The sequence below is a fragment of the Orcinus orca genome, chromosome X (genome assembly GCF_937001465.1).
Source record: "Orcinus orca chromosome X, mOrcOrc1.1, whole genome shotgun sequence".
Lineage (NCBI taxonomy): Eukaryota > Metazoa > Chordata > Mammalia > Artiodactyla > Delphinidae > Orcinus > Orcinus orca.
In genome coordinates this window covers 16,922,847-16,950,008 of record NC_064580.1, presented here as the reverse complement: position 1 = coordinate 16,950,008, position 27,162 = coordinate 16,922,847, and the positions used below count along the sequence as shown (strand labels likewise).

General features: G+C 42.7%; 1 protein-coding gene across 13 annotated transcripts in view; it reads left to right on the top strand.

Moving 5' to 3' along the window:
* Positions 1-27,162, top strand: part of SH3KBP1 (SH3 domain containing kinase binding protein 1) — a 343,640-nt gene that overhangs the window by 210,551 nt on the left and 105,927 nt on the right. Inside the window, exon 1 of one of the 13 annotated variants that reach the window (XM_049704756.1) lies at positions 5,990-6,024. The exons of 11 other annotated variants lie outside the window; for them this stretch is intronic. In XM_049704756.1, the coding sequence (XP_049560713.1) occupies positions 6,010-6,024 (15 nt within the window). In that variant the 5' untranslated portion in view covers positions 5,990-6,009. Of the gene's footprint in view, positions 1-5,989; positions 6,025-6,528; positions 6,580-27,162 lie in introns of those variants that run through there. One more of the 13 variants, XM_049704755.1, reaches the window with a different exon arrangement.

The following is a 27,162-nucleotide window of genomic DNA, read 5'->3' as shown; positions in this document are numbered from 1 at the left end:
GTTCCATGGTCTTCCTGTCTTAGTTGATTTCCATTAGTGACTTCTGATCTCTGTCTCTTGAAATGATTCTGTTTTCTTTCTCTGTTTTCTACTATGTTCCACAACTAGACATTGTGTTTGTGACAGTTGCTTTTTCAGCTCTCATCATCTTGAATCTCAGTTATAGAACCACAGTCATCCAAATTAATGCCTTTATGATATCAACATTGAAGCTTTTACTTGTAACAGAGCATTCAAATTAAAATCATATATAAATGAGCTACTAATCAATTTTTTTAATCAGCCAAATTGCAGCAAGAGAAATTCTAATATCTTCATATGTACCTCAGGCAGTCTTTTTATCCATACTAGTAAAAATTCGTCAAGCTGTATACTGATGTAAAATTAAAACATGTAAACATTGAAAGTGATGATCTTAGTTCCTTAATAATGAGAGATTTATGTCTCTAATCCTTTGAAGCCTAGAAATAAGCTCTGGGGAATCCCAGAAGCTAATGATACATACTCTGACTAATGAAACACAACTGGATCGAACCTTGACATGATTATCTGAGACCTATAGTATTGGATGTCTCTCATAGTGGTTGAAAGATAAGATTTTGTGACATCTCTTGAGCAGTTGAAAGACCCGTGATTTTTAAAGAGCAGGTGGTGTTGAGATGCCCACTGGTCACCTGGGCTGAATGAGGTGTCTGGGATTTTCAGACTTGGGTTTATGTGTTATCTTTCCTTATCTAGGAGAAGTGAGGAGAGGGCCGGTGGTAGGAAAAGGGAACCAGAAATAGTATACAGGGTTACTGTTTGACCTTTTAGGTACTGTTTACTGTTTTATGTATGTTTGATATATACCTTCTAAAACAATCAGCATAGTGTATTTTATTTTATTTTATTTTTTTGTGGTATGCGGGCCTCTCACTGTTGTGGCCTCTCCCGTTGCGGAGCACTGGCTCCGGACGCGCAGGCCCAGCGGCCATGGCTCACGGGCCCAGCCGCTCCGCGGCATGTGGGATCTTCCCGGACCAGGGCACGAACCCATGTCCCCTGCATCGGCAGGCAGACTCTCAACCACTGCGCCACCAGGGAAGCCCTGTTTTCTTTTTCTTTTTAAAATCAATTTATTTATTTATTTATTTTTGGCTGCGTTGGGTCTTCGTTGCTGCGCGGGGGCTTCCTGTAGCTGCAGTGAGCGGGGCTACTCTTCGTCGCAGTGCGCGGGCTTCTCACTGCGGTGGCTTCTCTTGTTGCAGAGCACGGGCTCTAGGTGCGTGGGCTTCAGTAGTTGCTGCACACGGGCTCAGTAGTTGTGGCTCGTGGGCTCTAGGGCGCAGGCTCAGTAGTTATGGCACACGGGCTTAGTTGCTCCGCGGCATGTGGGATCTTCCCGGACCAGGGCTCGAACCCGTGTCCCCTGCATTGGCAGGCAGATTCTTAACCACTGCGCCACCAGGGAAGTTCCAGCAGCATAGTGTATATTCTATGAAATGTTTAATTGCAGCCAGATGGTCACCAAGAATCACATTCCCAGGAGGCCTTAAAATTGTGTTTTTAGGAATATAGTTATTAAGCATGCTGGATAGACTGCCCAGGTTCACATCCCAACTCTGCCTCTTCCTGGGACAAATTACTTAAGCACTCAATGCTTTAGATTTCCCATCTGTAGAATCAGAATAACAAGAGAACCTGGCCCATATGGTTGTTAGGAGGATTAAGTAACTCAAAAAATGGGTAAAAGTGCCTCGTGTAGAATAATCACTAGATTAACGTTAGTAGTTATTACTGTTGCCCTTCTGGTTATGAGAACAGAAGGAGTGCCTATAAATAGCAGTGCAGTCTCCGGGATCATTTCTTTAACTTTTTATTATGGAAATTTTAAAACTCAGAGAAGGAGAAATGAATTTTGCTCCGTCTGTGGTGGCTGTTTGTTTGACATCACCAAGTCTTCAGTATTGGCCATTGGGGAGCAAGTGCCATGCAGAGGATTTTAGGGCAGTGAAAATACTCTGTGTGTATTCTGTATGATACCATAATGATAGATACATATCATTATACATTTATCCAAACTCATACAGTGTACAACGTAAGAGTGAACCCTAAGGTAAACTACAGACCGTGGGTGATAAGGAGTCAATGTAGGTTCATCAGCTGTAGCAAACGTACCATTCTTTTTTTTTTTTTTTTTTTTTTTTGGCGGTACGCGGGCCTCACACTGTCGTGGCCTCTTCCGTTGCGGAGCAGGCTCCGGACGCGCGGGCTCAGCGGCCACGGCTCACGGGCCCAGCCACTCCGCGGCATGTGGGATCCTCCCGGACCGGGGCACGAACCCGTGTCCCCTGCATCGGCGGGCGGACTCTCAACCACTGCACCACCAGGGAAGCCCCGTGCCACTCTTATGTTGACAGCGGGGGAGGCTGAGCATGCAAGGAGGCACAGGGTATCTGGGAAATCTCTGTACCTTCTTTTTCTTTTTCTGTGAACCTAAGACTGCTCTAAAAATAAAGTCTTAAAGAAAAAAAAAGAAAGTAAGTGCCATGATTTTTCAGCTTGTCTTTGTTAGTCACCATTGTATTTACAGTTCCTTGGAAATCATTAAAAACTATAGTTGGCCTTCAATAAATATTTTGTGACTGGATGCATAAATATGTTTTGTCCTAATCCAATCACAATCATAAAGGAAGACTCATTCTGTTTGGGGTCTGCTTGTAGTCTGGCTATAGATTTCCTCTTCCATTTGTTCATTAATGGGCTCGTTCCTTCATTCACTGAAGCTTTATTGAATGTATTTTATGGACCAGCAGTGGCAGCTCTGGAATTTCTAGATAAATGAGCTAAGGAATGGCAATCCATTTGGAAAGGGATTAGCTAGGTAGCATGTTTGGAGGCTGTATTAGCATAATGTGTGCACATTTTTCGCCTGGCAGGTTATTTGTTTGCGGGGGGTCTGGTGTAGTTAATTGGAATGGAGTTAACACCTCCACTCCCACATCACACCTTGGATCAGCTGTCACATACAGACCTCTCATTTAGCGCTTCAGATTGTCCCTGCATGGGAGAGAAGTGGGTACGTATTAAAAGTGATTATGATGCAGGGGGAAAGGACCAGCAGAGCTCTGTCCAAAGCATCAAGGAGGATAGGGAGGAAGGAGCTGCTCACTTTTCCTGGAGGTCTAGAAGGAGGGGATGGCTTATCAGGGAGAACTTTTCAAGGAAAGTGTTATTTGAGCAAAGTGTTAAAAGATAACTGGGGATTCATGGTACTGGCAGTATGCACATGGGCAAGGGGAGAGTGTGGTGATGGACGAGGGCTGGGTTTGGCTGGGCTGCAGGGGACTTGGGGGCAGGGAGTTGGAGGGGAGCCTGACCCTCTTCCCTTAGGTCTCTGCCAGCCCACTCACTAGCTGCACTTCTGGGTGGGCTGGCACGTTGGTGGAGGGTTTCCAACGGGCAGTGTCATGATCAGATTGGCACTTTAGAGAGAGAACTGGGGAGGTGCCAGGCAGTGTGGACTAGAGATGGGAGAGGAAGTAGCTGGGAGAGTTGCCAGTCCCGGGGCTCTGTGGTTGATGACTAATTGGCTTGGAGCTCTTGTAGCTAGTAGCTCTTGGAAAGGGGCAGATGGGCCCACCTCATGCACACTCTTTGAGTTGGGCCGCCGTAGCCTGGGTTGGCAGCAGAACTGACAGAAGAGCCAAGTTTCCTTTCAAAGAAAACTCTTTTGTGTATTATGGAAAGCAAAAAGCCAGGAGTCAGCATTCAACTATCTGTGTTCATAGCTAGGCTAAGGATAAAGAGATTAAAAAAATTAAGCTGGGAGGGCATTGTTAAATACATATATATTTATACACGCTCATGAACATCATCATGTGTGTCTATAAATCACATAAGGTATATTTATTTATGTATATATACATTCAGCAGGCTCATCTTCCTAATTTGTTTTCTAATAAACTTTTAATTTTAGAATAGTTTTAGATTTATAGAAAAGTTGTGAAAATAATACAGAGTTCCCACATACCCCACAGCCAGTCTCCTCTGTTGTTAATATCTTACATGAATATGGTACATTTGTCACAATTAGCCAATATTGCTTACACGATTATTAACCAAGATCCATCCTTTACTCAGATGTCCTTAGTTTTTACCTAAAGTCCTTTTTCTTATCCAGGATCCCATCCAGGAGACCACAGTACATTTGCTCGCCCTGTCTCCCTAGGCTTCTCTTGGCTGTGACAGTTTCTCGGACTTGCCATGTTTTTGATAACCTTGGCGATTTTGAGGAGTTTTGTAGGATGTCCTTAAGTTGACATTGGTCTGATGTTTTTCTCATGATTAAGACTGAAGTGATGGGTTTGGGGGGAACCACAGAGGTAAAGTGCCGTTCTCATCCCATCAGATCAAGGGTACATGGTCTGAACATGACTTCTCACTGTTGATGTTGACCTTGGTCACCTGGCTGGGGTCTCTCCACTGTAAAGCTGGTCTGTTTTTTCCCCTCTTCTACATCAACTCTTTGGGAAGAAGTCACTATACACGCCTCACTCTTAAGGAGTGGGGAGTTAAGCTCACCTCCTTTAGGGCAGAGTATCTATGTTCGTTGTTTGGAATTCTTCTGCACAGATGATTGTCTCATCCCTCCCATCCTAATTAGGTTTTGATAAGGTGATTTCTTATCTGTCCTCTAAATTCAAAATGCTAATTCTCTGGCACTTGGATCACACTTGCCATTTTCAGCCAAGTGACATTTCCCACATTTGTTTTCTTGTGTGACACATAAACAGATCTATGTGTTATTTATCCAAGCAGATTGCAAATTTCTTGAGGACTGGGACAGCATCTTATTCAAAGCCCCTTACACGCTGCAGGTGGCTAATAAGTATTGAATAAATGGTTTTTAAATTAGCTTAATTTAAAAACTAACCATAGTTAATAACTAAAACCGGTTATCAGAGTCTCTGTACATGAGAACTGTGGTAAGGTGAGGATACTGTTGACGTGGCATCCTGCTTTGTGAAGTGGTCCTGAATTTGTAATAGTAGCTCATAGGCTGCTTCCTGTGTGCCAAGCACTTTTTTTTTTTTTTTTTTTTTTTTTGTTGGCCAAGCACTTTTATAAACACTTTACATATATTACTTATTTAATCTTCCAGACAACCCTGTATCTTGGTGCTATTATCCCCATTTTCTAGATAAGGAAACTGAGGTGAACAGAGTCCAAATAAGTTGCTTAAGATCACTCAACTAGGAAGTGGGCCAGCTGGGATTTTGATCTCAGACACCCTGCGTATAGAGTTTTGAACTCTTAACCACTGGGCTCTGAATTCATTACAATGGTAATTAAAATGGTATCTCATGTGGGTGAAAAGCAAGATTGCTATTCAGACACTTTATTCCGATCTGTTAGGTTACTACCGATGACATGGCTGGCAGCAGTCTTGCTGTTTTTTTCCTAGCGGAAGTGTTTCTATAAAGGCATGGCTGCTTTTCCTTCTTCAGTTTTTTTCTTTTTTTAGTGAGTAATTTTTGTGTGGTACAACGAATTTTATTTCTTTAAAATACAGGCACTTTCACGATGGGCTTTTCGTATACAAACCATATTTTAGACATCTCTTGCTTCCCATCACAGTATCTATTGAAAGATAGGGGGCTTTTTATTTTCTCTCTGACGTTTTTAACCAGAAGTGCTTGCTGGGTCCTGCCAAATAAACGCTCCTTGAGTGTGTTCCTTGTGCGAGCGGTCACACCTGTGGGTCCGAGGAGGCAGCCTAGATTCCTGTGGCGACGTAGGCGAGGAAGGAAGACTTTTCTCGAAGCCACCCAAGCCATGAATCGGCCCTGGCTTCCTGAGCCATAAACAAATGCGAGCTTTGTTCTGCCCGTTGCTCATTTGGTCCCAAGTATGACTCAGGGTTAGGCTGGGTCCTTCAGGCTCCATGCCTTTGGCTGTTGGAAGGAAGTGGGAGGCTTCCAGAGTAGTTCTGGGACCTTTTCAAACTGAAGAGAGGAGGCTGCCTGCATGATGGGAGAAGAGGTATTTCTTTTTCTTTTTTCTTCTTTTTTTTTTCTTTTAGAGATGGAATAAATTCTCTTAACTTGTATCTTATCTATACTGTTCTGTTAACAAGATTTGTGATGGGTTTGCATTGGTAGGTTACAATGAAGGGGTTACCAGCGGGAACCCCCCACAGAGGGGGGCTGTGGATAGGCTAAGGAGCAACCTATAACGTGGAGGATTATTTTCTCAAGTCAAATGTTGCGCTGGAACTATTTAGCTGTTTTAACCAGCCCCCCACTTTGGTTAATTCGGCCATTAATTTTTACAGATGTTTCCAATTTCTCTGTGTCTTGGGTTTTCATGTGCTCATACTGCAGAGAGTAATTTGGATGGGCAGTTTGCACAAGCAGTAACTGTTACCCCATGTCACTGAGATGTTTAGCAATTACAGATGTTTGTGCAGTAAACAAATCCAGCTTGCTCTTCAGGTTAGCTTAGGAGAGAACACGTCCATGCAGAGCGCGCCAGCTGTGGGGCATTTCACTCTTGGGGGGCATGGACGTTGGAGTTTTCCTTGCGAATGGAGAAGCTGTGAGTAGTGATTTCTGGGTGCTGTTGAAGTGCTTTTTTATTGAGTTAAAGATATTTGGCTAATTTTGCAGTCCTGGACATTTATATTCGTTTGCTCATATACAGAGTAAAATAGAGACACTAAATTATTTGATTCTCTAAAAGCTTGCTAGTAATAGGTGCTCTGCTTTCTCTCTGTGAGTTGTTCATATTTGTCTACCTAAAAGCAGAAGTCTGTCATTTTCCAAACACAAAATAAAATTCCCTAGATAAACCACAGGGTAAGTAAAGCTTACAATGCGTCATATGTCTTCCACATTCCTGTTTCTTGTTGCAAAAAAAATTTTAAGGGGAGAGTTGATGGTATCTGTAAAATATATCTATGTCTTTTTCTGTTGCCTTTAACTTATAATATTTTCAAATTTTCAAAAAAAGGAAAATAGCATGACAGAAAGGAAACACATTGTTTTAACACATTATTTTAAGAGTAGGAGGACTTCTTGAAAGTTTTTTGAATGGTGTCTGTTGCTTGCCTAGAAGGGAGCAGTTGGCTAAAATAAAAATATATTCCTCTGAAGTGGCTTGAGAGAATTTTCCTATTGAAAGATATCTGAAACTTGCTGATTGTTATTATTGCTGGGTGTCACTGACCTGAGTTCTGAAAAGTAAAACACAGAATTAGGTCCTTATATGCAAAATTCAGATGGTGACTCTTCATTTGGGAAATGAGTGAAGGCTTGATGGAGTGTAACTTGTGAAACGTGGGAGTCTTGGTAATGGCCTCTCTGGCTCCATCAGACTAGGGCCTGGAAATGGGGCAGGAAGGGTGGCCCCTGCAACCCTTAAAGTTAGTGACCTGTAAACTACACGTTGTACTGCTGAGTGCCCCCCAAACCCTTTGCTTGTTTGTTTCTCAAAGTGGAAATAACTCTGTTACTTCTGACTACAGGAGCTCTTTGCAAAAATTATTATAATAATAAAAACTCAAAGTTAAAGAATATGAAGAAATAAATAGAAATTGCCCTCTTTTTTTAACATCTTTATTGGAGTATAATTGCTTTACAGTGGTGTGTCAGTTTCTGCTGTATAACAAAGTGAATCAGCCATATGTATACATATATCCCCATATCCCCTCCCTCTTGCGTCTCCCTCCCTCCCACCCTCCCTATCCCACCCCTCTAGGTGGTCACAAAGCACCGAGCTGATCTCCCTGTGCTATGCGGCTGCTTCCCACTAGCTAGCTATTTTACATTTGGTGGTGTATATATGTCCATGCCACTCTCTCACTTTGTCCCAGCTTACCTTTCCCCCTCCCTGTGTCCTCAAGTCCATTCTCTGCATCTGCGTCTTTATTCCTGTCCTGATCCAGGAATAATCGTAGTCAACATTTTCTATGTATCCTTCCAGACTTTTATCTGAGCCTGAATGTGCATGCAGTACACACCTCACTCCTCATACAATAATGAGGTCATGTTAAATGTCACCTGTTTTTAAAACTTAACATATTATGGGTCCCCCTTTTCTGTCAGAGAGGTGTATGATCATTCATTGTCAAGATGCACCACCATTTATTGAACCAATCCCTGTGTGGTAACTATTTATGTTGCTTCCACAATTTTACTATTAAAAACAACATTCTTGGGGCTTCCCTGGTGGCGCAGTGGTTGAGAATCCGCCTGCCGTTGCAGGGGACGCGGGTTCGTGCCCCGGTCTGGGAAGATCCCATATGCCGCGGAGCGGCTGGGCCCGTGAGCCGTGGCCACTGAGCCTGCACGTCCAGAGCCTGTGCTCCGCAACGGGAGAGGTCACGACAGTGAGAGGACCGCGTACCGCAAAATAAATAAATAAATAAATTCTTATATATACATTATTGTACCTTCCCTGATTATTTCCTCTGGCTGAATTTTCAAATTAGGAGCTTCCAGGTTATAAGCTGACTTAATTCTGGTTGGTTTTGTTTTTAATGAAACTAACCCAAGTATATGATAAAAGATTCCAGCAGAACAAAGCTAAGGCTTTCTCAGTCCCACACTCAGCTTTACTTCCCAGTGGAAATCCCCATAAAAGCTTTCTGTCTACTCTTGTAGAAATATAGAATCTTCTTATTGTGGTAAAATATATATAATATGATACCATTTTATTCCTTTTTCAATGTACAGTTCAGTGGCATTAAATACATTCTCATCGTTATACAGCCATCATCACCATCCATCTCCAAAACTTTTCCGTCTTCCCAAACTGAAACTTTGTACTCATTAAATACTAACTCCCAGTTCCCCCTCCCCTTAGCAATTACCATTGTACTTTCTGTCTCTCCAAATTTGAATACTCATGAGAGTAGGGTCATAAAATATTTGTCCTTTTGTGGTTTATTTCATTTAGCATAATGTCTTCAAGGTTCATCCATGTTGTAGCATGTGTCACAATTTCCTTCCTTTTAAAGGCTGAATAGCACTCCATTGTATGGATATATCACAATTTTTAAAATCATCCCTCCATTGATAGACATTTAGGTTGTTTCCACCTTTTGACTACTGTGAATAATGCTACAATGAACACTGGCATACCAACACCTGCTTTCAGTTTTTTGGGGTATACCCCCAGGAGTGGAATCACTGGGTCATCTGGTAATTCTCTTTAATTTTGGGGGGAACCGCCATACTGTTTTCCACAGAGGCTGCACCATTTTACATTCCCCCCAGCAATGCACAAGAGTTCCAATTTCTCCACATGCTTGCCAACACTTGAGATTTTCTGTTTTGGGGGGGGGGTTTAATTAATTAATTATTTATTTATTTGCCTGAGCCAGGTCTTAGTTGCGGCACGTGGGATCTTCGTTGCCGTGTGTGGGTTCTTTAGCTGTGGCATGCGAACTCTTAGTTGTGATGTGGGATCTAGTTCCCTGACCAGGGATCAAACCCGGGACCCCTGCACTGGAAGCATGGAGTCTTAGCCACTGGGCCACCAGGGAAGTCCCTTTTTTCTTTTTTTAATAATAGCCATCCTAATGGGTGTGAAGTGGTGTCTCATTGTGGTTGGAATTGGTGTTTAACGTGTGTTCGTGTTGCCTATCACTAATAGGAAAGGATATTATTCTTCCCATCTTAGAATGAGGAGTTGAGGAAGAGGTCTTCTGTCTGAGAACCCCCATGAACTAGCAGATCAGTTACACGATCCCAAGAGATTGCAAATTGTTTCAAGGAAGGACTAGTTCCCCCTGTTCCTGCAGCTCCTGGAGAAAAGATGAGCGGAGAGCCTTGGTGTTGCTTGGCTTCAGAGGTTTAAGGGTGACAGGACTGCGGTGTCTCACTTAGCCCCTCACAGGTTTATGGAGAACGGATTCAAAACCATTGTTTTGAGAAAAGGTGAATTTCTCTTTTGCGCTATTTTAATTCTAAATGATAGTACTCGTTTCATCTTACGTTGTGGGGAAAGCCAGTTTTATGATTGATTTGCTCTCCTCACTTCTGCTCTGGAATTCCTTGGGGACAGGAAATGAAAGTCCTTCTTTTTGTACATTGTTTGCCAACATGTTCATTTGCTTCAGTTGACGTTCTTCAGTGGGGTGGGCTGAGGTATCTGTACGTATTTCATTGTGGCCCTCTTTTGTTCATGTATTAACAATTATTTCATAATATTTATAATCCTAGAGTTTGCAGATGCTTTTGACTCCTGCAATTTAAGGGTTTAAAATTTTCTGTGTGGCCGTTAAAATCATCATGCTTCAGCACCTAGCTTGTCTTTTTCTCTCAGAGATTCTCACTGGTTGTAAAATGATGTTCTATGCAACTAGAACAATGGGATGGATTAAGTTTAATGCTCTATGAAAGCTGGCAACTTTAAAACAAGCTATCCAGCTTACTTTGCATGGTGATCTGTCTTTGCTTCCGTTGAAAGAATTTAGATCACAGAGATCGTTCAGTTAGTCAGCAACCTGTTTTGTATTTTTCTGTGGCATCTGAGGCCATTTAAAAATTATGACATGACAGCCTTATTCTCAGCTCAGGCTCTTGGTGTTGGAGGCCAGATCCTAAATAAATGTATACCCATAAATGCTCGAGAAACACCTGGAAGCATAAGTACAATAACCCCTACCGACACCTCTAATAGAGATTTCTCTCTCTCTCAACTTGGGCTATAAAATGAACAGTTTACAAATTAAGAGTTTTCCAGAATTGCCTTGCAAGCCACTTCTTCATCAAAAGGCTATCGTTAAGCCATTTCACAGATGGCCTGTGACTCAGGAGTGTCACCCCAATTAAACTCATCCTTGAACTTTTAGGAATAAAATAGGCAATGTTTGGAAAATTGAAGGCAGATACTTGGAGTCTCTATCATTCAGAAGCTATATTTCTGTTTTGCTCATTTAAGATGAAGTTAGAAGTGGTAAAGATGGATTTACTGCCTCATTTTCTTTTTCTTCTTTCACTTGCTAAGCATTTTCACCTACCAGTGATTTTAATATGTTTTGCTCCATTTGTTTTGGTAGCATCTGCTCAGTCTGTTCTTTTTATTTTGATTTCTTAGTTGCGTTTCTCATTTTTTCCTTCACTAGAGGCAGCTCTTCTGAAACTTCTTGGGTACCTTTTCTTGACAATTAACAAAACTGATAATAAGAGAAGTAGTGATGTAAAATGTCAAGACTTTAAGATCCTAGAGTTGTCCAGATTCGTCCTCTTGGTACAGTGCTTAGCAGTTACTGCATTGGGAGAGCTGGACACGTTTTCTGTCTTATATGTCTCAATTTTAGATTTAGTTTCTTTTGCTTCAAACCCCAGTATCCCCTCTGCATTCAGGTGTTGTTAGAAGCAGAGAAAGTAGACTTGTTCATAATTTAGAATCCTGTTTTTTCAAGTGACGTGAATACAGATACTGCTATTTTTGACTCAGAAGAGGCTGAAACATTACAAAGCTGGTAACTCTATGCCCATGCATGGAAGTAATCTGCCTAAGCGATGCATGTCACATTGTCGATTTGCAGTATAGCGGTGAGCAGAGTGTAATTGATGGGTGACCTTACTGTGCTTACAGTCAAGGGTTATAGCATCTCTGACATTTTGGTGTAATTTTTGTATTCATTGCCCAAGAGCTCAAACAACTCCAGGTTTTTCTGGCTAGAGCCTTCAGTCATAGGTCGTTAGGCAGGAGAGGAGAAAAGCAGTCCAGATAAGAGATGACAAAAGGTCTTGAGAAACCAAAAGAGATATAGCCAGGTCAGGAAGGCATCATAGTTTCCAAGTACTAAAAGTGGTTTTATGGGGCCAGAGAGCAGTATGTTCGTGGGTAGCCCAACCCTGACATTAGTCTAGAAATTCTATGTGAAACGAAGATCTAACATGGGTTGATCGTCTTGTCATGAAACTGAATGACTAGAAAGAGGCAGGGGTACTCTAAGAGGCGATGACAGAGGCAATGAATGAAGATGGTCAAGAAACTAGAACTCAGGTAATTGGTCGGGAGTGTGGAACAGTGATGGTCACCGTGGCAAAGAGAGAAGGCTAAACAGAGTTGAGGAGGAGATGAAGAATTACGTTGGGGGTGATGGCTGACCGTTCTCTGGTCCCATTGATGGCTGAAAAAAGGGGAGCCCCCTTTAATTTGAGACATGGTGCCAGCCTGGGAATAAGGGAGAAGTAGCCAATAGTGAGCACTGATAAATTCTTCCTTGTCCTGTGATGGGAAGGGTGTGGAAATCTTTCCCTGAAAGCCCCTGTAGATGGCCATCTGAAACCCACCTGTCTGAAATAGATTAAGTATAATAACTCAGGAGTAGGGAATGGGTTATAAACTCCAGAAGTACCATCACTGGTCTCTGTCCTCCTTCGTCACCATCTTCCGTGAATCTGTATTGTTTTCCCTGTGCTGAGTCTATAGCGCATCTTTGTGGAAGGCACGAAGAGGAATTGCTGCTCTCAGGAACTCAAACGTGGAGAGCACTGAAATGAACGTTCTCCATTGTAATAGAAAAGGGCAAGGAATTTCTCAAGACCAGAAAATGCATCAATTGGGATATTTTCTGTGCATATTGTCTTCCCCACGCCCCCATAAAAAACCAAAATATGCCTTTAGAAAATAGCATATAACCACAAAAAGTGCCATTTAAGGAAGCACATGATTAAAATAGGTGATTTCGTGATTTTTGTTGTTGTTGTTTTGTTTTGGTTTTTTTGTGGTACGCGGGCCTCTCACTGTTGTGGCCTCCCCCGTTGCGGAGCACAGGCTCCGGACGCGCAGGCTCAGTGGCCATGGCCCACGGGCCCAGCCGCTCAGCGGCATGTGGGATCTTCCCGGACCGGGGCACGAACCCACGTCCGCTGCATCGGCAGGCGGACTCTCAACCACTGCACCACCAGGGAAGCCCGTGTTTTGTTTTTTAAATGAGGGTTTTCTTCCCCTCTATTTTGTGTGGTTTGGAGTCTTTGTATATGTTACAGAGAAAGACAAAGAGAATGGGGGAATATTTCAGTACAGGAAAGAGAGATCATGCCAAGTGAGTAGTGAAAGACATACCATTTGTTCATACGGTGAAGATGTGCTTTGCCTAAAACTCATCAGGCATCGTAAAGAGAATTTATAGCCTTAAGAGAACTCTTTTTCCTCCAGACACTTGCTATGAAACTAAAGTTAGAATAAATGAATGAATGAATATAACTGGCAGCCAAGCACAGACTGAACTGAATTTTTGCTCCAACGGACCAGAAGTTATTCTACAAAAAGGTTCCTCTTAAAAGTGCACTTATTCAATCTGTCCACACCCCAAACTTGAATCCCATTAAAAAATTTTTTAAAAATTTTATTTATTTATTTATTTATGTATGTATGTCTGTGTTGGGTTTTTGTTGCTGTTGCGGGCTTTCTCTTAGTTGCGGTGAGCGAGGGCCACTCCTCGTTGCGGTGCACAGGCTTCTCACTGCGGTGGCTTCTCTTGTTGCAGAACACGGGCTCTAGGTGCGTGGGCTTCAGTAGTTGTGACACACGGGCTCAGTAGTTGTGGTGAGTGGGCTCTAGAGCGCAGGCTCAGTAGTTGTGGAGAGCAGGCTTAGTTGCTCTGTGGCATGTGGGATATTCCCGGACCTGGGCTCAAACCCATGTCCCCTACATTGGCAGGCGGATCCTTAACCACTGTGCCACCAGGGAAGCCTTTGAATCCCATTTAAAAAAAAGGAGACGTAAGAGGGAAGAGATATGGGAACACATGTATATATATATATAACTGATTCACTGTTATAAAGCAGAAACTAACACACCATTGTAAAGCAGTTATACTCCAATAAGATGTTAAAAAAACCCCACATCACAAAGGGGATGAGAAAAAAAAATGTCAGGCTTGATTTTTGAAAGTATGTTCACATTAAGTGGGCTCACAATTTGGGGGGCCTGGTTCTCATCACACTTGGTTTTTCTCACATTTGAGAAACTGTAATAAATTCCTTTGGTTTGTGTTTAAACGAGTTTTTGCTTGTGAAGAACTAGAGAACTGGTAGAAAACTGAGAACAGTTAAGCTGTGGACCCTGCACAGATAGGTCACACCTCTTAAACCAGTACTTCTTCAAATACTGGGAAATGAGGGCTCACATAAAAACAGTTACAAAGTAAATTCAACTCTTTTTTCAGTCCCCTTCACATGTATGAATAGGAATTCATGGGTTTAATTAGAAGAGCAGGAAATATATATTTTTGACTTTGAAAACATTTGATAAAATGACTCAATACTTTCTTTGGAACAACATTAATTGAAAATGACTTTATATCATCCACTTAATCACTGAGGATGTGAACTGATGAATAACTGTAAGTAAAGTGTGATGATAAATGACCGGGGATGCTCTATATATATGGGTGGTATCTTGTGAGTTACCATCATGACTCATTTTACATCTGATGTTCTTAACATCCTTACTAATGACTTGGAAAAGGAAATATAATGACACGCTAATGGAAGCTGCATGTGATTTCTAGTTAGGAGGTGTTGCAAATCAAGTCAGACCTGAAGAAAGGCATTAATAATGTGAAGAGGTGGGCCATCCTTTCCACCTATGTTAGTGTGTGCTATTTTCTTAAAACTTTGATTGTAAAAGTAATCACTGGTTTGTAGAAACACTGGAAAGTTGAAAAATATAAAAGAAAGTAAAAAGCACTATAATTGAATCACCCCGGGGCCTACACTGTTGACATTGTTTCATATTTACTTTCACTCCTTTTGCCATACATTTTTAACCGGTTGAGATCATACCACATGCATAATTTTTTTTCGCACACATAATTGTGTATTTTTTTCCACTCAGCATTATATATAATTTCCCATGTCATTACAAACTTTCAGTAGGCATTTCTTTAGAAGGCTGTGGAATGTTCCGTTTTGAGGCTCTAGATACCTAGAGGATCTGGGAGATCTGGAATCTGGTGGTTGCATTGACTCCTGTCAACACTACGTTTAAATCTCCAATATTATAGCCGAGAACACGGCACTTTCTTGAAAACGTAAAGGTAAAAATAACGTGGGAAAACCGTTTCGCTTTGTGGGCTGTGTAGCAGTAAGCATTCGTCAAGGTTTGTTGAAGTTAATGTACTACCTATAGGATCCGAACAGAATTCCAGTTGTCCCTTCCTTGCTGGTGTTGAAAGAAGCCTTAAAGAGCAGCGTTTGGCAGGAAGTCTTGGCCCGTTCCAGGTAGAGGCCTGTGAATCCAGCTTTTCACGTCTAAGTGTCTGTCAGTAATTTCCGCTAGTGGCTTTGGAAATCTGTATCACGTGAGTTTATGGTCTCATTTGGCCCCGATTCCTGAACCGCCTGGGAGGAGTATCTGGCCGAGCAATTTAGGAGTTTTTCATCCATTGTTGAATGGATGCCGAGCTTTGTAAGAGATGGCGTGGGGTGATTTTCTGTGGTGGTGCGTTTGCTCCTGAGTATCAAAATGCTCAGTAAAAGGCTTTCTGTTCTCTGACAACGGGCCGTTTTCCCCAGACACACGCCTTGTTGTTTTTCCATCGTTAACAGTAGATAACAGTTTGGACGCGGCCAGAAGCAGTCGGCATGGGCTCCTACTTGAGGGGCTTCTGGAACGGTCTTCCGGCCACTCACTGTTGGGCGCCACCTTAACCGAAGCTTTATTGACCTGAAAGCTCTGTGGGTTGTCGGCTCTGGGCCTTGTCGTTTCTCCTCTTTACTTTGTTTTGTCTGCCTTGCCTCCTGAGCAGCGACTATATGGCGATGGCTCTTGCTTTTCTTCCTTGATCTTTTTTCAGAATTATCACTTTCCTCTGAGCCCGTCTCTGCTGTGCGACTGTCTTGTAAAAGTTGCTTCATGCTCTCCAGTCCCCAAGCAAAGGAGTGACAGTTAACCTGCTGTTTTTAAAAGATGTTGTAATTGAAACAGTCATTCTTTGTAACTAGATTCATAAAGAGGCATTATGATGATTGTTTTTATTCGGTAAAATTCAATAACAGTAGTAATGGTTAAGCACTTTATATACATTTTTTCCATTTAATCTTCCAAGCAAAATCTATGAGGTACCTATTATCTCCATTTCAGGCAAGGAAACTGAGGTCTAGAGAGGTTAAGTAACTTGCCCAGGATCACATAGCTGCTAAGTCTGATCTTAGAGGGGAATTCCTACTCAATACTAATTCCCTCTTACCACCAGATGCTGTCGTGAAAGAGGAAACAGGTTGATTTGTTCCATTGTTATATCACTCGTGCCTCGAAAATGCATTGCACACAGTACGTTCCCCATAAATGTAAATGTTTTGGTTGAATGTTGAACTTATTGTTGACTGCAGTAAATTATGAATATTTAGTACCTCTAGTGTGCAAGGCACATCAAAGAATACAGAGATTACCAAGACACTGCCCTTGCCCTCCTGCAGCGTTTAAAGTCCCCGTCAGTGAAACAGACACATACGTAAGTAGCCATAATCACAAGGCAGAGGGTGGTGAGTGCTGTTCTCGAGATTCAAAGCAAGTTCGGAGCGGGGGTGGGGGGGCGGTGAGAGAGAATTCCAGCAGTTGGCATCTAGGATATTTTTATGGAAGGCACACAATTTGGGTTCACCCCTCATTGTTAAATGTCTTAGTAACTAGTCATTGAAGTACCCTGAGTTCAATTTGATCTCTTTTTGAGAATCTCCATTGTTGGAGCACCTTGGGGTCATCTTTCTAAGTATTCCTCTGGAGGTCTAGAAGATGTAAGTAATGTGTACCTGACCTCTGAGTGTACTTTGGAAGTCCCTGTTTTGCAGAAGTGCGTGATGTAAACTTGTTCTTTCTAATAAAAATAAAATAGAAAGATAATATCATTGAGTCTTTAACCTTTGATGCTGTTTTCTCTTCCATTCTTCTATAAAGCTGGGGAGTCCGGATGATTCAAAAAAGGAATAAGTGTTATTCTTTGGGAGTCTGTGGAACAGTTGATGAAAGTAAAGAATGAGTCATACAGGATTAAAGCCAGAGCTCTTTAGCATCAGCCAGATTTAGAGATTGTCTTTATGGGATCAGTAGGTTATCTTTCCTAGAAGTGTAAGGAGTGTTTCCCAGTAAGACTGAGGTGAGTTTCTGGACAAAGATGGGTTTGTTCTCTAACTCACCTCATTACATGCTGTCTGCACCCCCTGATTATTTTGTGTTGAATATTAAATAGCAGGATATCAGAGCCTCGTGAGCAATTTGTTGCCATTTTAGTCAATATTCCTACATAAAGAGAGGCTTGTAGGGAAAGAGGAGTATACCCTAAGCCTTTTTAAAAATTGTGGTAAGATATACATAACATAAAATTTACCATTTTAACCATTGTTCAGTGTACAATTCAGTGACATTAAATACGCTCACGTTGTTACGCAACCATCACCACCATCTGTCTCTAGAACTCCTCTCATCTTGTAAAACGGGAACTCTGTACCCAACAACTTCCCATTCCTCCTGCCCCAGCCCCTGACAGTCACTATTCTCCTTTGTGTCTCTGTGATTTCTACTACTCTGGGTGTCTCATATGGGAGGAATCATACAGTATTGCCCTTCTGTGACTGACTTATTTCACTTAGTGTAATGTCCTCAGGGTTCATCCATGCTATATACCATGTGTCCGAATTTCCTTCTTTTTTAAGGCTGGATAATAGTCCATTGTATGCCCTAGCCTTTTAAGTAGCAATTTTACTTGAAAACCAAGCAACAAAGCATTGCTCCAAGTATCACCTCTTTTCAAACAGTTTGAAACTGTTTCATTTCCTTTCCTTACTCTGAAGGAGAGAAAAGCTTCTCTGGAAATTTCTTTTGGGGAAAAGAAATTTCCCATTTTTGTCTCTAGCTTAAGACATTTTTGGAGACATATTTGACTAAACTGTTTACTTGAAATTTGTCAGATTAGAAAGATGCTTTTTCGTACATGTCCAGAGCTTCTTATGTGCCTCTGTTTTAAAAAAATGTTTTTGTTTTCAAATGGCAGATTGATTAGTGTTTTAACAGTAAGGTAACTGTTCAACACTATCACAGGCCTACTATTTTGTCACTAATGTCACCACACCAGCATCAGCGACCTGAGAAACACATCCACTGTGATTCTTGTCATTAGGATAGATTTTCCATGATGCTTCCCTGAGCCTGTTGAGCTCTTTTGCGTCTCTGGTCAGGGTCTGAACTTAATGTTCTTTGTACACCATTGGCACTCAATACCTCTGTAGAATACATATATGTTGACTCAAGAACATAACAGAGTTTGGGTATTTTTCCATCTATATTCACACCAATTCACAGTCACTGATTTATCCCTGTCGTGATTGTGGAATATGGACAGGTTGGCAGTCTGCGTGTTTCTCCAGCCTCTCTTCCGCATCCTTAGTTTCACTGCCTCAGTTGGATCATTGCGTCAACCTCCTAATTAATTATCTCCTTGACTTTCACATGCCCTTTCCTTTCTTCTTCATTCCTCCCAAAGCCACCGGATCATTGGTCTTAAAGTCACATGTGATCATGCCACACCTCTGCTAACTACCAGTTGCCTTTAAGATAAAGCACAAACGGTAACATTGGCTTCCATTTACCTTGCTGGCCTCCTGGCCCGAGCAGCTCTTCCTCCTTTCACCCCACCTACAGGATCCCCCCTTCCATTGTCCCCGTTCTGTGCTGCGAAGCCCCCATTCCCTGCTTACATTCTCACCTTCACTCCTGCTTTTCTTTAGCTCGAATACTCTCTCTACCATTTTCTACCTGGCAAATTCCTACTAATTCTTCAGAAGTTAACTCAAGCTGCATCATTGCTGTGAGGCTTATTTCCCCATGTAGACTTGTTAATGGCTCCTTTTCTCTTTTCTATGCACACTTTTATTGTAGTGTTTATCCCTTGGACTGTGATGCTTTGTTAATTAATCTGTCTCCACAGCTAAATTTTGAACTTATTTGAGATCCAGGACTCCGCCCATCTCATCTTTGTATATGCAGCTTCCAGCATAGATCATGGCTCATGGTAGTTCTAGAAAAGAATGCTGAATAAATGAATGAGTGAGTGAGTGAGTGAGTGAAAGGAAGGAAGGAAGGAAGGAAGGAAGGAAGGAAGGGAAGGGAAGAAGGAAGGGAGGGAGGGACGGAGGAAGAGTGGTTGAGGCAAGCCTTCACTTTAAATGCAGAAAGGAAAACTGAATAAACGTGGTTTTGCCCTCAAGTATCTCATACACAGAAAAATGTCATGATCAAATGTGGGCTGCATGTCAGTAGAAAACATTTAGCTAGCTGGACTTTAGTTGCCCCTTAAAGGTGAGACAGGATTCAAATATACTGCAGGAGAAGGTACCATCCCAGGTAAGGGGGATAGCCTGGACTGTGTTGGGACTGAGTAACTCAAAATATTGTAGAGCTGGAAAGGATCTTTGTATGTTAATTGAATTCATACCACTACTTTATTAGAAAATTAGGACTTGGTCCGTGTATGTACAGCCAGTTTCATGTTAAAGCACTGGATGAACAGAACTCAAACTGGCCCCGTGATATTCCCTGCTCCCATACCATCCTTCTCTCTTCCTTACCCACGCTCTTCTTAAATTCTCCAAATGCATCTAAAAGGAAAGCATTATTAATCAAAAGATAAAACTAATCCTCTGGTAGAAGAAAGGCTTGAGATTTCCTTTTATCTGTCGTAATAGCAGAAAATAGCCTTTTGAAAGCGTACTGGCGAACTGTGTTTTGCCGAAGTACTATATGAAATGGAAATTTACTCTGGCTTGTTTATCCTCTGTGAATAAGATGATCCGACAACAAAATAGCATGCAGGCTCCTCTCTTGGGAACAGTGGGGGAAAATAGAAACAGCATTTTCATATACTGTCAGATGTTTGGAGAGCTGCCTCCTATGATTTTAATGTGGTCTGAATGTACATCCTCCACCTCATTGAGCACTTAAGTAGGTTTTGACTCCTCCTTCAGCACTGCATTTCCCCAGCACAAGCGGAAGCCCCTACTACACCTTCAAAAAGTTATTTTGCTTTGACAGAGAAAATCCTATTCCTCCTGTGAGTGCATGTGTTGGATGGTTCTTTCCAGCTTTCTAGGACATGGTCTCCTGAGGTATTCAAAAAGCAAACAAATAAACCAAATGATCAGATCCTGGCAGAAGTTAAAGTGCATGGTAAATTCTAGAAATTGGCTCAAATTCTTAGGTACATCTTTCTACTGAGGCACATGTGTCAGAGAGAGAGAGTGTGCATGTGTGTTTAATATACAAATATAAAACAGACTTCATATATACATGTTCAGTAAAATGATAGATACTGAAGTATCTATTGGACAGATAGAAAGAGTAAACCCTAGAAGATCTAATGGAAGCATCTAAGATGGAAATAGGTGTCTTATAGTCAAAGTTGGCTACTCATCTTAAGAGCACAAGAGAAAGATGCCAGCCATTGAGAGAGCTGCCAAGTTGCAGCTATCAGAAGTAAACCCTCGAATGTCTTCAGGGCTTTGGGAATTACATGAATAGCCATTGAGAAGCAGTATATATTCTGAGTGTTTTGAAATAGATATGGTAAGGGGTGGTGGTGGAGGGTGACTAAAAGTTGCGTCTACAGGAGAGCTAATGAAGTGGCTTGAATTGGAGAATAGGATCCTCGTCTAGAAAACTGTGGAAATAGTTCCTGTGTTAGTTACAAAGCCCACAGGCTGGGGTCAAAGAGGAGGGGATGAAACTGAAAGCAGGGACTGGGTGGTGGGTTTGATATGGGAAGGTGCAGTAAGAGAGTAGTCAAGGGTGGGTTCCACGTTGTGAGTCTAGGAGCCAGAGAGGACGAGCCAAGAGAATTTAGGAAGCAGAAGTGGTGACCTTCACCCACCTCTTCTGAGGACTGCTCGTTCTCGTGATGTGTCCATAGGTATCATAAGAAGTAGGACTTCTGTGTGCGGATAAGTTTAGAAAACAATGAGAAAATGTTAAGGATAAAATTAATCTGTAACTGCAGGACTTCTCAGAGCCTTTAATATGCTATTATGCAAGGATTAGACCAAGCATCCTGTGTTTCCCAAATTTACCAGATTGTGGCGTTAGGTGTTTTGGTATTTAGTTGGTTGGTTGGTGGAACATCTTGGGAGTGTGTGTGTGTGTGTGTGTGTGTGTGTGTGTGTGTGTGTGTGTGTGTGTGTGTGTGTGTGTACACATACCTGGATGATAATATACCCTCCAAGTGAGGGCCCTTTGATCATAATAGGAACCTGAGAAAATGTGAGGGAGCAGGCTACGAAGAGTATTTGGACATCATAGGCAGACAAAAGTCCACCAGAAACATGGCTGAGATTGGATTCTTCTTTATGGCAACCAATAATTAATCGGAGGTCGGGGTCACGTGCATGAGAACAGGGGAGTAAGGCAGGGGCCATAGAGGTCTAGGAAGACATCCTGGACAATGTGCTGTCACCAGAGATCAGCCTGGAAGAGCTGATACATGACAGTGACAAACAGTGGGGCTCCAAGAGGAGTCTGGTTTGTCAAGGAGGACAGCTCCCTTCATTTACATGTTGTGATGTGGTAGGATGCTCATGGTAGGGCAAAGGGTGAGGGGATGGTGCCCCCAAATTCCTGGCTCCACTCAACAAACACTTCCTAACCCTTCACTTTGTGGAGATAAGAGAATAATTAACATCTAGGTCCCTCCCTCAAGGAGTGCACCGTTTCTGAAGAGAAAGGAGGAGAAAAGCCGTTAAACTTCTAAGTGGAATACAGCTAACAAATACTTCTAAAGCAGCTGTGAATCTGACAAGGTCTTTAACTCTGGTTGGGCAAGGAGGTTTAATGTAACTTGAATTATCACTAACATTTCAAGACAACCAGGGAAATAAACATTATATGAATAACTGTAAGTCTTAAGCCCAACTTAATAATCAGAAGACAGCTTTTTACATTTTAGCTTTTCTTATAGCCAAGTTTAGAGGAGACTTACTTATATGAAGCCTGCCCCTTTGGAGACGTCAGAATTAACACAGTGGTATGTGAGGTATTGCAGAGGTAATACCTCTGTCCGTAGAATGGAGCTCCAAATATATTTTTTCTTTCACTGGACCATGCATTTGATTTTTAGAATTTGGAGTTGTATTTTACTCTGACATATCTTCTGTCGATAGCAAGTCGTTTAGGCTGGGCCAACCAAAGGCGGGTGAATTGACAATTGCTAATGTAAATTTCCCAGCGAGTAGAAAAGCCCTCCATTAGAAGTGCGCAGGCACTCCATTGTATGGACACTCTTTTGTACTAGTTCTCTTCTGGCTCAGACAGGAGCTGGCTACATAAGGGGCTTCTGCCCTGCTCGTACCGCTCCCTGCTGAGCACCAAGCAGACTTCTCCTAATACCATCAGTCATAGATGTTCATGAAAGGAGCATGTAAGGATAAATATAAAAAGTTGACAGTGAGTTTTAATAGCAGTTTGTATAGCTCTCTGATTTGTGGTGGAAAAGGAAAGCTGAAAGGTTGTGGATATGGTCATATACAGTTACTGTTTTGTTTCTCTTCTCATCGCTCTCTCCCGTAGCCTGTATCTCTCTGTTTCCTGTATATTGACTGGGATTTGGGATAACCATGCTGAATGGCTGGGCACCCCTCAAAACACCACTCTGGGGCTTCCCTGGTGGCACAGTGGTTGAGAGTCCGCCTGCCGATGCAGGGGACACGGGTTCGTACCCCGGTCTGGGAGGATCCCACATGCCGCGGAGCGGCTGGGCCCGTGAGCCATGGCCGCTGAGCCTGCGCGTCCGGAGCCTGTGCTCCGTAACGGGAGAGGCCGCAACAGTGAGAGGCCCGCGTACCGCAAAAAAAAAAAAAACACCACTCTGGAGAACCCAGCAAATTGCTGTTTCATTGTGTGCAGTGATGTTCAGCGTCCTCTTGCCTTTCCATCTGCTTCGCTGTCTCACATCGAACGGGTATTTAACAAAGCTGTACTGAACAGAAAAGGAAGGTACTGTCAGATACCAAATGTAGTCAGAGTCGTGCCTCGTGCCTTCAAAGAGCCGTCCTTTATCTTGTATTTTACCAGCTTTTTGAAAAGTCATGTCTTGTGTTTGGCTTTGTGTAAGCACTCGAGTGATGTTTCCGTATAGCTTCTCAGAAGATCACCTTCTTCTAGAATAGGCATCAGAAAGCCTGGTCTACCAACAGGGGGGCTTCACCAACTGCTAGGATGCAAGGAGCTCTCTCACTCCTCCCCCTACGCAGCGAACCTGGTTGCCTTTGTGGTTTCAGAGTTTTCTGTAGTATTATTGGAGAAGAGACTTTCAGAGATAGGACGTAAACTTTGTTCTCCTTAGCATTGTCCTATGACTGGAAACTTTTTTACACTCAAAGGAGCTTGCATCTGAATTAGAATAAAGTCAGAGGAGTGATTTTGCACTTGGTTTGAGCAGGATCCTGGTCTCACACTCCAGCAGTTGCGAAGAGAAACAGATATATTAGTCATTAGGGAACTGGATTCCACTGGAGTCCAATCCAGTGATTGTCTTTCCTACAAGCATTAGTTTCTTCATTTTGGCACAGAAAAGAAAAGAAATTACTAGCTCTACTAACTGAAATCATATGTGTGTTATCTGTCCTGAGGCTGTGTTATCAGATCTTACAGAGCTAGGAGTATATATGATGCCCCTACTGTACACAAAACCCCCCAAAACTTTACTTAGTACTTTTGTCAAGAGAGCTAACAGCAGAGGGACTTCTGGTATTACATATTCAAAGGGAAGAACTTTTTGAATTATTAATTTTTAAAAATCAGGTTTTAAATGGAGATTAGGGTGTGACAGGAGAGACAAAAATTGACACCAACTTGGTGATTACTGTGTGTTGAAGTGGGTTGATAGTAATAGTCTGTAGAGCTTTCAGCTCCATAGATTTCATACATACATTTCATACATTTCAGGTCCATATGTACATGCACTCCCAGATCAAGCAGCAGCCTCTGAGTTGGGGGGCAATCAGAGCAGAGTATCGCGGATGTGGGTCCTAGGAAGTCTTTAGCCACAGCATGGAGTAGAAGAGGACATGTTGGGCTGAGCTATGGAGCAGAGCCCAAGAGTCCCTCCATCGAAGGCATGTGGTAAAATGGGCCTGTTTGCAGATCTCTTAGGAGCTGAAAGAGCTGTGTCCTGAGCAGGATCAACACAGCCCCTAAGTGTGTGGCTCGTGCTTGTCCTGGATAACACCTTCTTTGTGACACCCGGGAAGGCAGGAACTCTGAGCTCTGCCAAGGAAGCCACAAGTGGAGATCCCGAATGCTCTTCCATAGCCTCTGCAAGCCTAGCATCCTTCTTTACTGCCTGCAAGGTGGATGAGAGATGCATGGATGTGATTCCCCAATTTGTCCGTCCACGCAGGCCTGCACTGTGGCTGACCTTCAGCTATGTGGGACCTGTGTGTGTACTGGAACTTGGCATTGCTCTCATGATGAATGCCCTTTAAAAGCTGGGGTTTCTGTTCACATTTAGCCCAATGGATCAAACATGTTTTCAGAGGTACAGAAAGCTGGAAGCCTGGTGAGAACGCAGTAATTCACTACCTTTGTCTTTGTTCTTATATTTAGAGGAAGGGCAAGGGATAGAGCTTCTCAAATGGGGTGTTTGGAAAGGGGTGCGGTGTTTGGGGTGGATGCAGTGAGCAAGGAGCACTACAGGCTGTTAGTGAGCAGGAGAAAGTGTTGCTAACTGTCCTTTAGTGTGTGAGAGTCTTCTCCAGTGAAGAAATGTCCCGCCCCAAATGCCAGTAAAGGGGAGCGCCACAGAGGAGCCGCAGGGCTTGGCTGTCCCTGAAGGTCGACCCCGTCATGGGGATCTGCCCACTTGGCCTTCACGGTAGTCTGAGCCCAGAGAGGCTAGATACAGTCTTCCACTTTTGGTTCAAAGCGGTCTTACCATCCATTCATCCATCTGTCCATCCATCCATCCATCCATGCATTCATCCTTTCAGTACTCCTTTGGTGAAGGGTCTCATGGCCACCTCTGCCCCCCTCCTCCCTCAGTGATATTGTCACATTGTCTGCTCTACTAAACTTCATTGCCTCTCTGAACCGACTCATTCAGTAGCAATGACAAGTTCTTATGCCAGTGAGAATAGAGAAGGGGGAAGGCATTTAGTGGAAGGAGGTAGAGAAGAGAGGAAGAAGAGTGAAAAAGATGTTTTATAATTTGTCCAGGTATGAGAATAGGCGCCCGAGTTGTTAATCCCAGAAAAGGGATTTGGTTAATGCTAATGGAATCCCTCCTACATCTAGGTTGGTGGTTCTCAAACTTGAACGTACACCAGAATCCCCTGGAGGGTGTGTTCAGACAGAAGCTGCTGGGCACCATCCCCAGACTTTCCGATTGAGAAAGGCTGGGGCGGGGCCTGGGAATTTGACTTCCTAACAAAGTTCCCAGGTGAGGCTAGTGCCGCAGGTCTGGGAACCATACTTCTCCAGGTCTGGGAACCATACTTCTCTAGGTCTGGGTCCTAGAGAAGAGAGAGACACCTGAACAGCTCTCATCTCTGGGACACCTGGAAGACCAGGCTGAGAAGGGAGGAACTGGCCTTACTCTAGACCTTCCTCAAGGCCCATGAGGAAGAAGGAAGGAGTTAAGGTCTAGCATCCCCAGAAGAAGAGTGCAATATCAGCTTCACCCCCACCCCCCGATGCTGGGATCCACGCAGAGACCAGTGCGCTGTGTTTTCTCAAATAGCAAGAAAAAAAATAATAGAGTAAGCTTTGCTTTCTTATGTCTTTCTGCTCAGAAGTAAGTATATTTAGTTGGTAGCCTTTCTTGATGTCTGTTAGCTTGGACGCACTGGTAAACCAGGACATCAGAGATGGAGGGCAACACTTCCTTTTGTTACCAAGTAAGGGGGTGTCGTAACAATATACAACCTGTGAAAGTTTCTCTAAAGGAAGGCATCTGGCTTAAGGCCCAAACCATCAGATGTCTGATTTCTTTTTCAGGAATGGAAGCAAAGTCAGGATTGGACATAGTTCTTACCGCTGTATTTTCCTCTCTCTACTGTCAGCAATAACTAAAGGATGAATCATTTTTGTTTTCTTCTTCCTAATGTGTTAACAGCAGCGATGGTTTATTCTGGTCCACAAAAGGGGAAAACAAAGAGAGTGATGGAGATGCTGTTGGAAGTGTGAGCAGGAATGCGAATGACACTGAGTGCATCTGTTTTTACTGTCAATTCCTGATTTTTCAAGATGATTCTAAGAACAGTTTTTCATCAAATGTGACCTTATGGCCAAATAACAACAAGCTTTTTTCCTCCTTGATGTTTCCTCGGAATCACAGTGTTATTAGCTTGAGTATTTAGTGGCGGTTGAGGAACGGCATAGTATCTTGGGTTTCATTTTTTATCCAATATAGAAAGCCCTGCAGCACTAAATAAAAATGTCACCGTGGAAAATGTAAAGGCTTTCTGTCACAAATGTTTTTAAAAATTCACTAAGGGCTGAGGATTAGATTTATCTTACACTCTTTCTGTGATTTATTCATATTTAATGTTAGTTTCAACATTTGAAGCATGAAGAACTTCTTCAAATTAAAAACTGTGGTGAATCAGTCGTATTTGAAGAAAAATTCCACCGTGCCAGTATGTCAATTATGCAGTTCATTCCCCTTCATGTGTTCAAGGAGGAGATATGTTTGGTTTTCCCAGTGGCCGAAATTCTCACTGGGGAAACTCCTCATTGTTGGGGAGATTCACGCAGCTGCTTGGTTCTGAGAGCTGTTTCCCTGGTATCAGTCGACGTTTTCCTCGGACGTTAATCACCATCACACAAACGTGATGTCCAAGGACAGGAGGGGGGACAGACCTCACCTTTGGAACCATCATTTTGCTGCTCGTCTCGTTTTTCATTTTTGTTGCTTTGAGCCGCTGAGTTGCCTGTGTTTGGGGGAATATCTTTAGTTAGAGACAATATCCAGTCTTTTCTGTGGATGGTTCATAAGTAATGGATGATAATAGAATTAGTTCTGAATGAAAGGAAGAAAATGAACTCAAAACAGACTCTTTTTTTGTTTTTAACTACTAAATAGCTGCCTCAGGTCTGCAGCATTGGCCTTTTTCAAAGCCCTGGAGGGTTGAAAGGCTGGTGGGAAGGAAGGGAGCTGCTGGCCCTGCTTGTTCC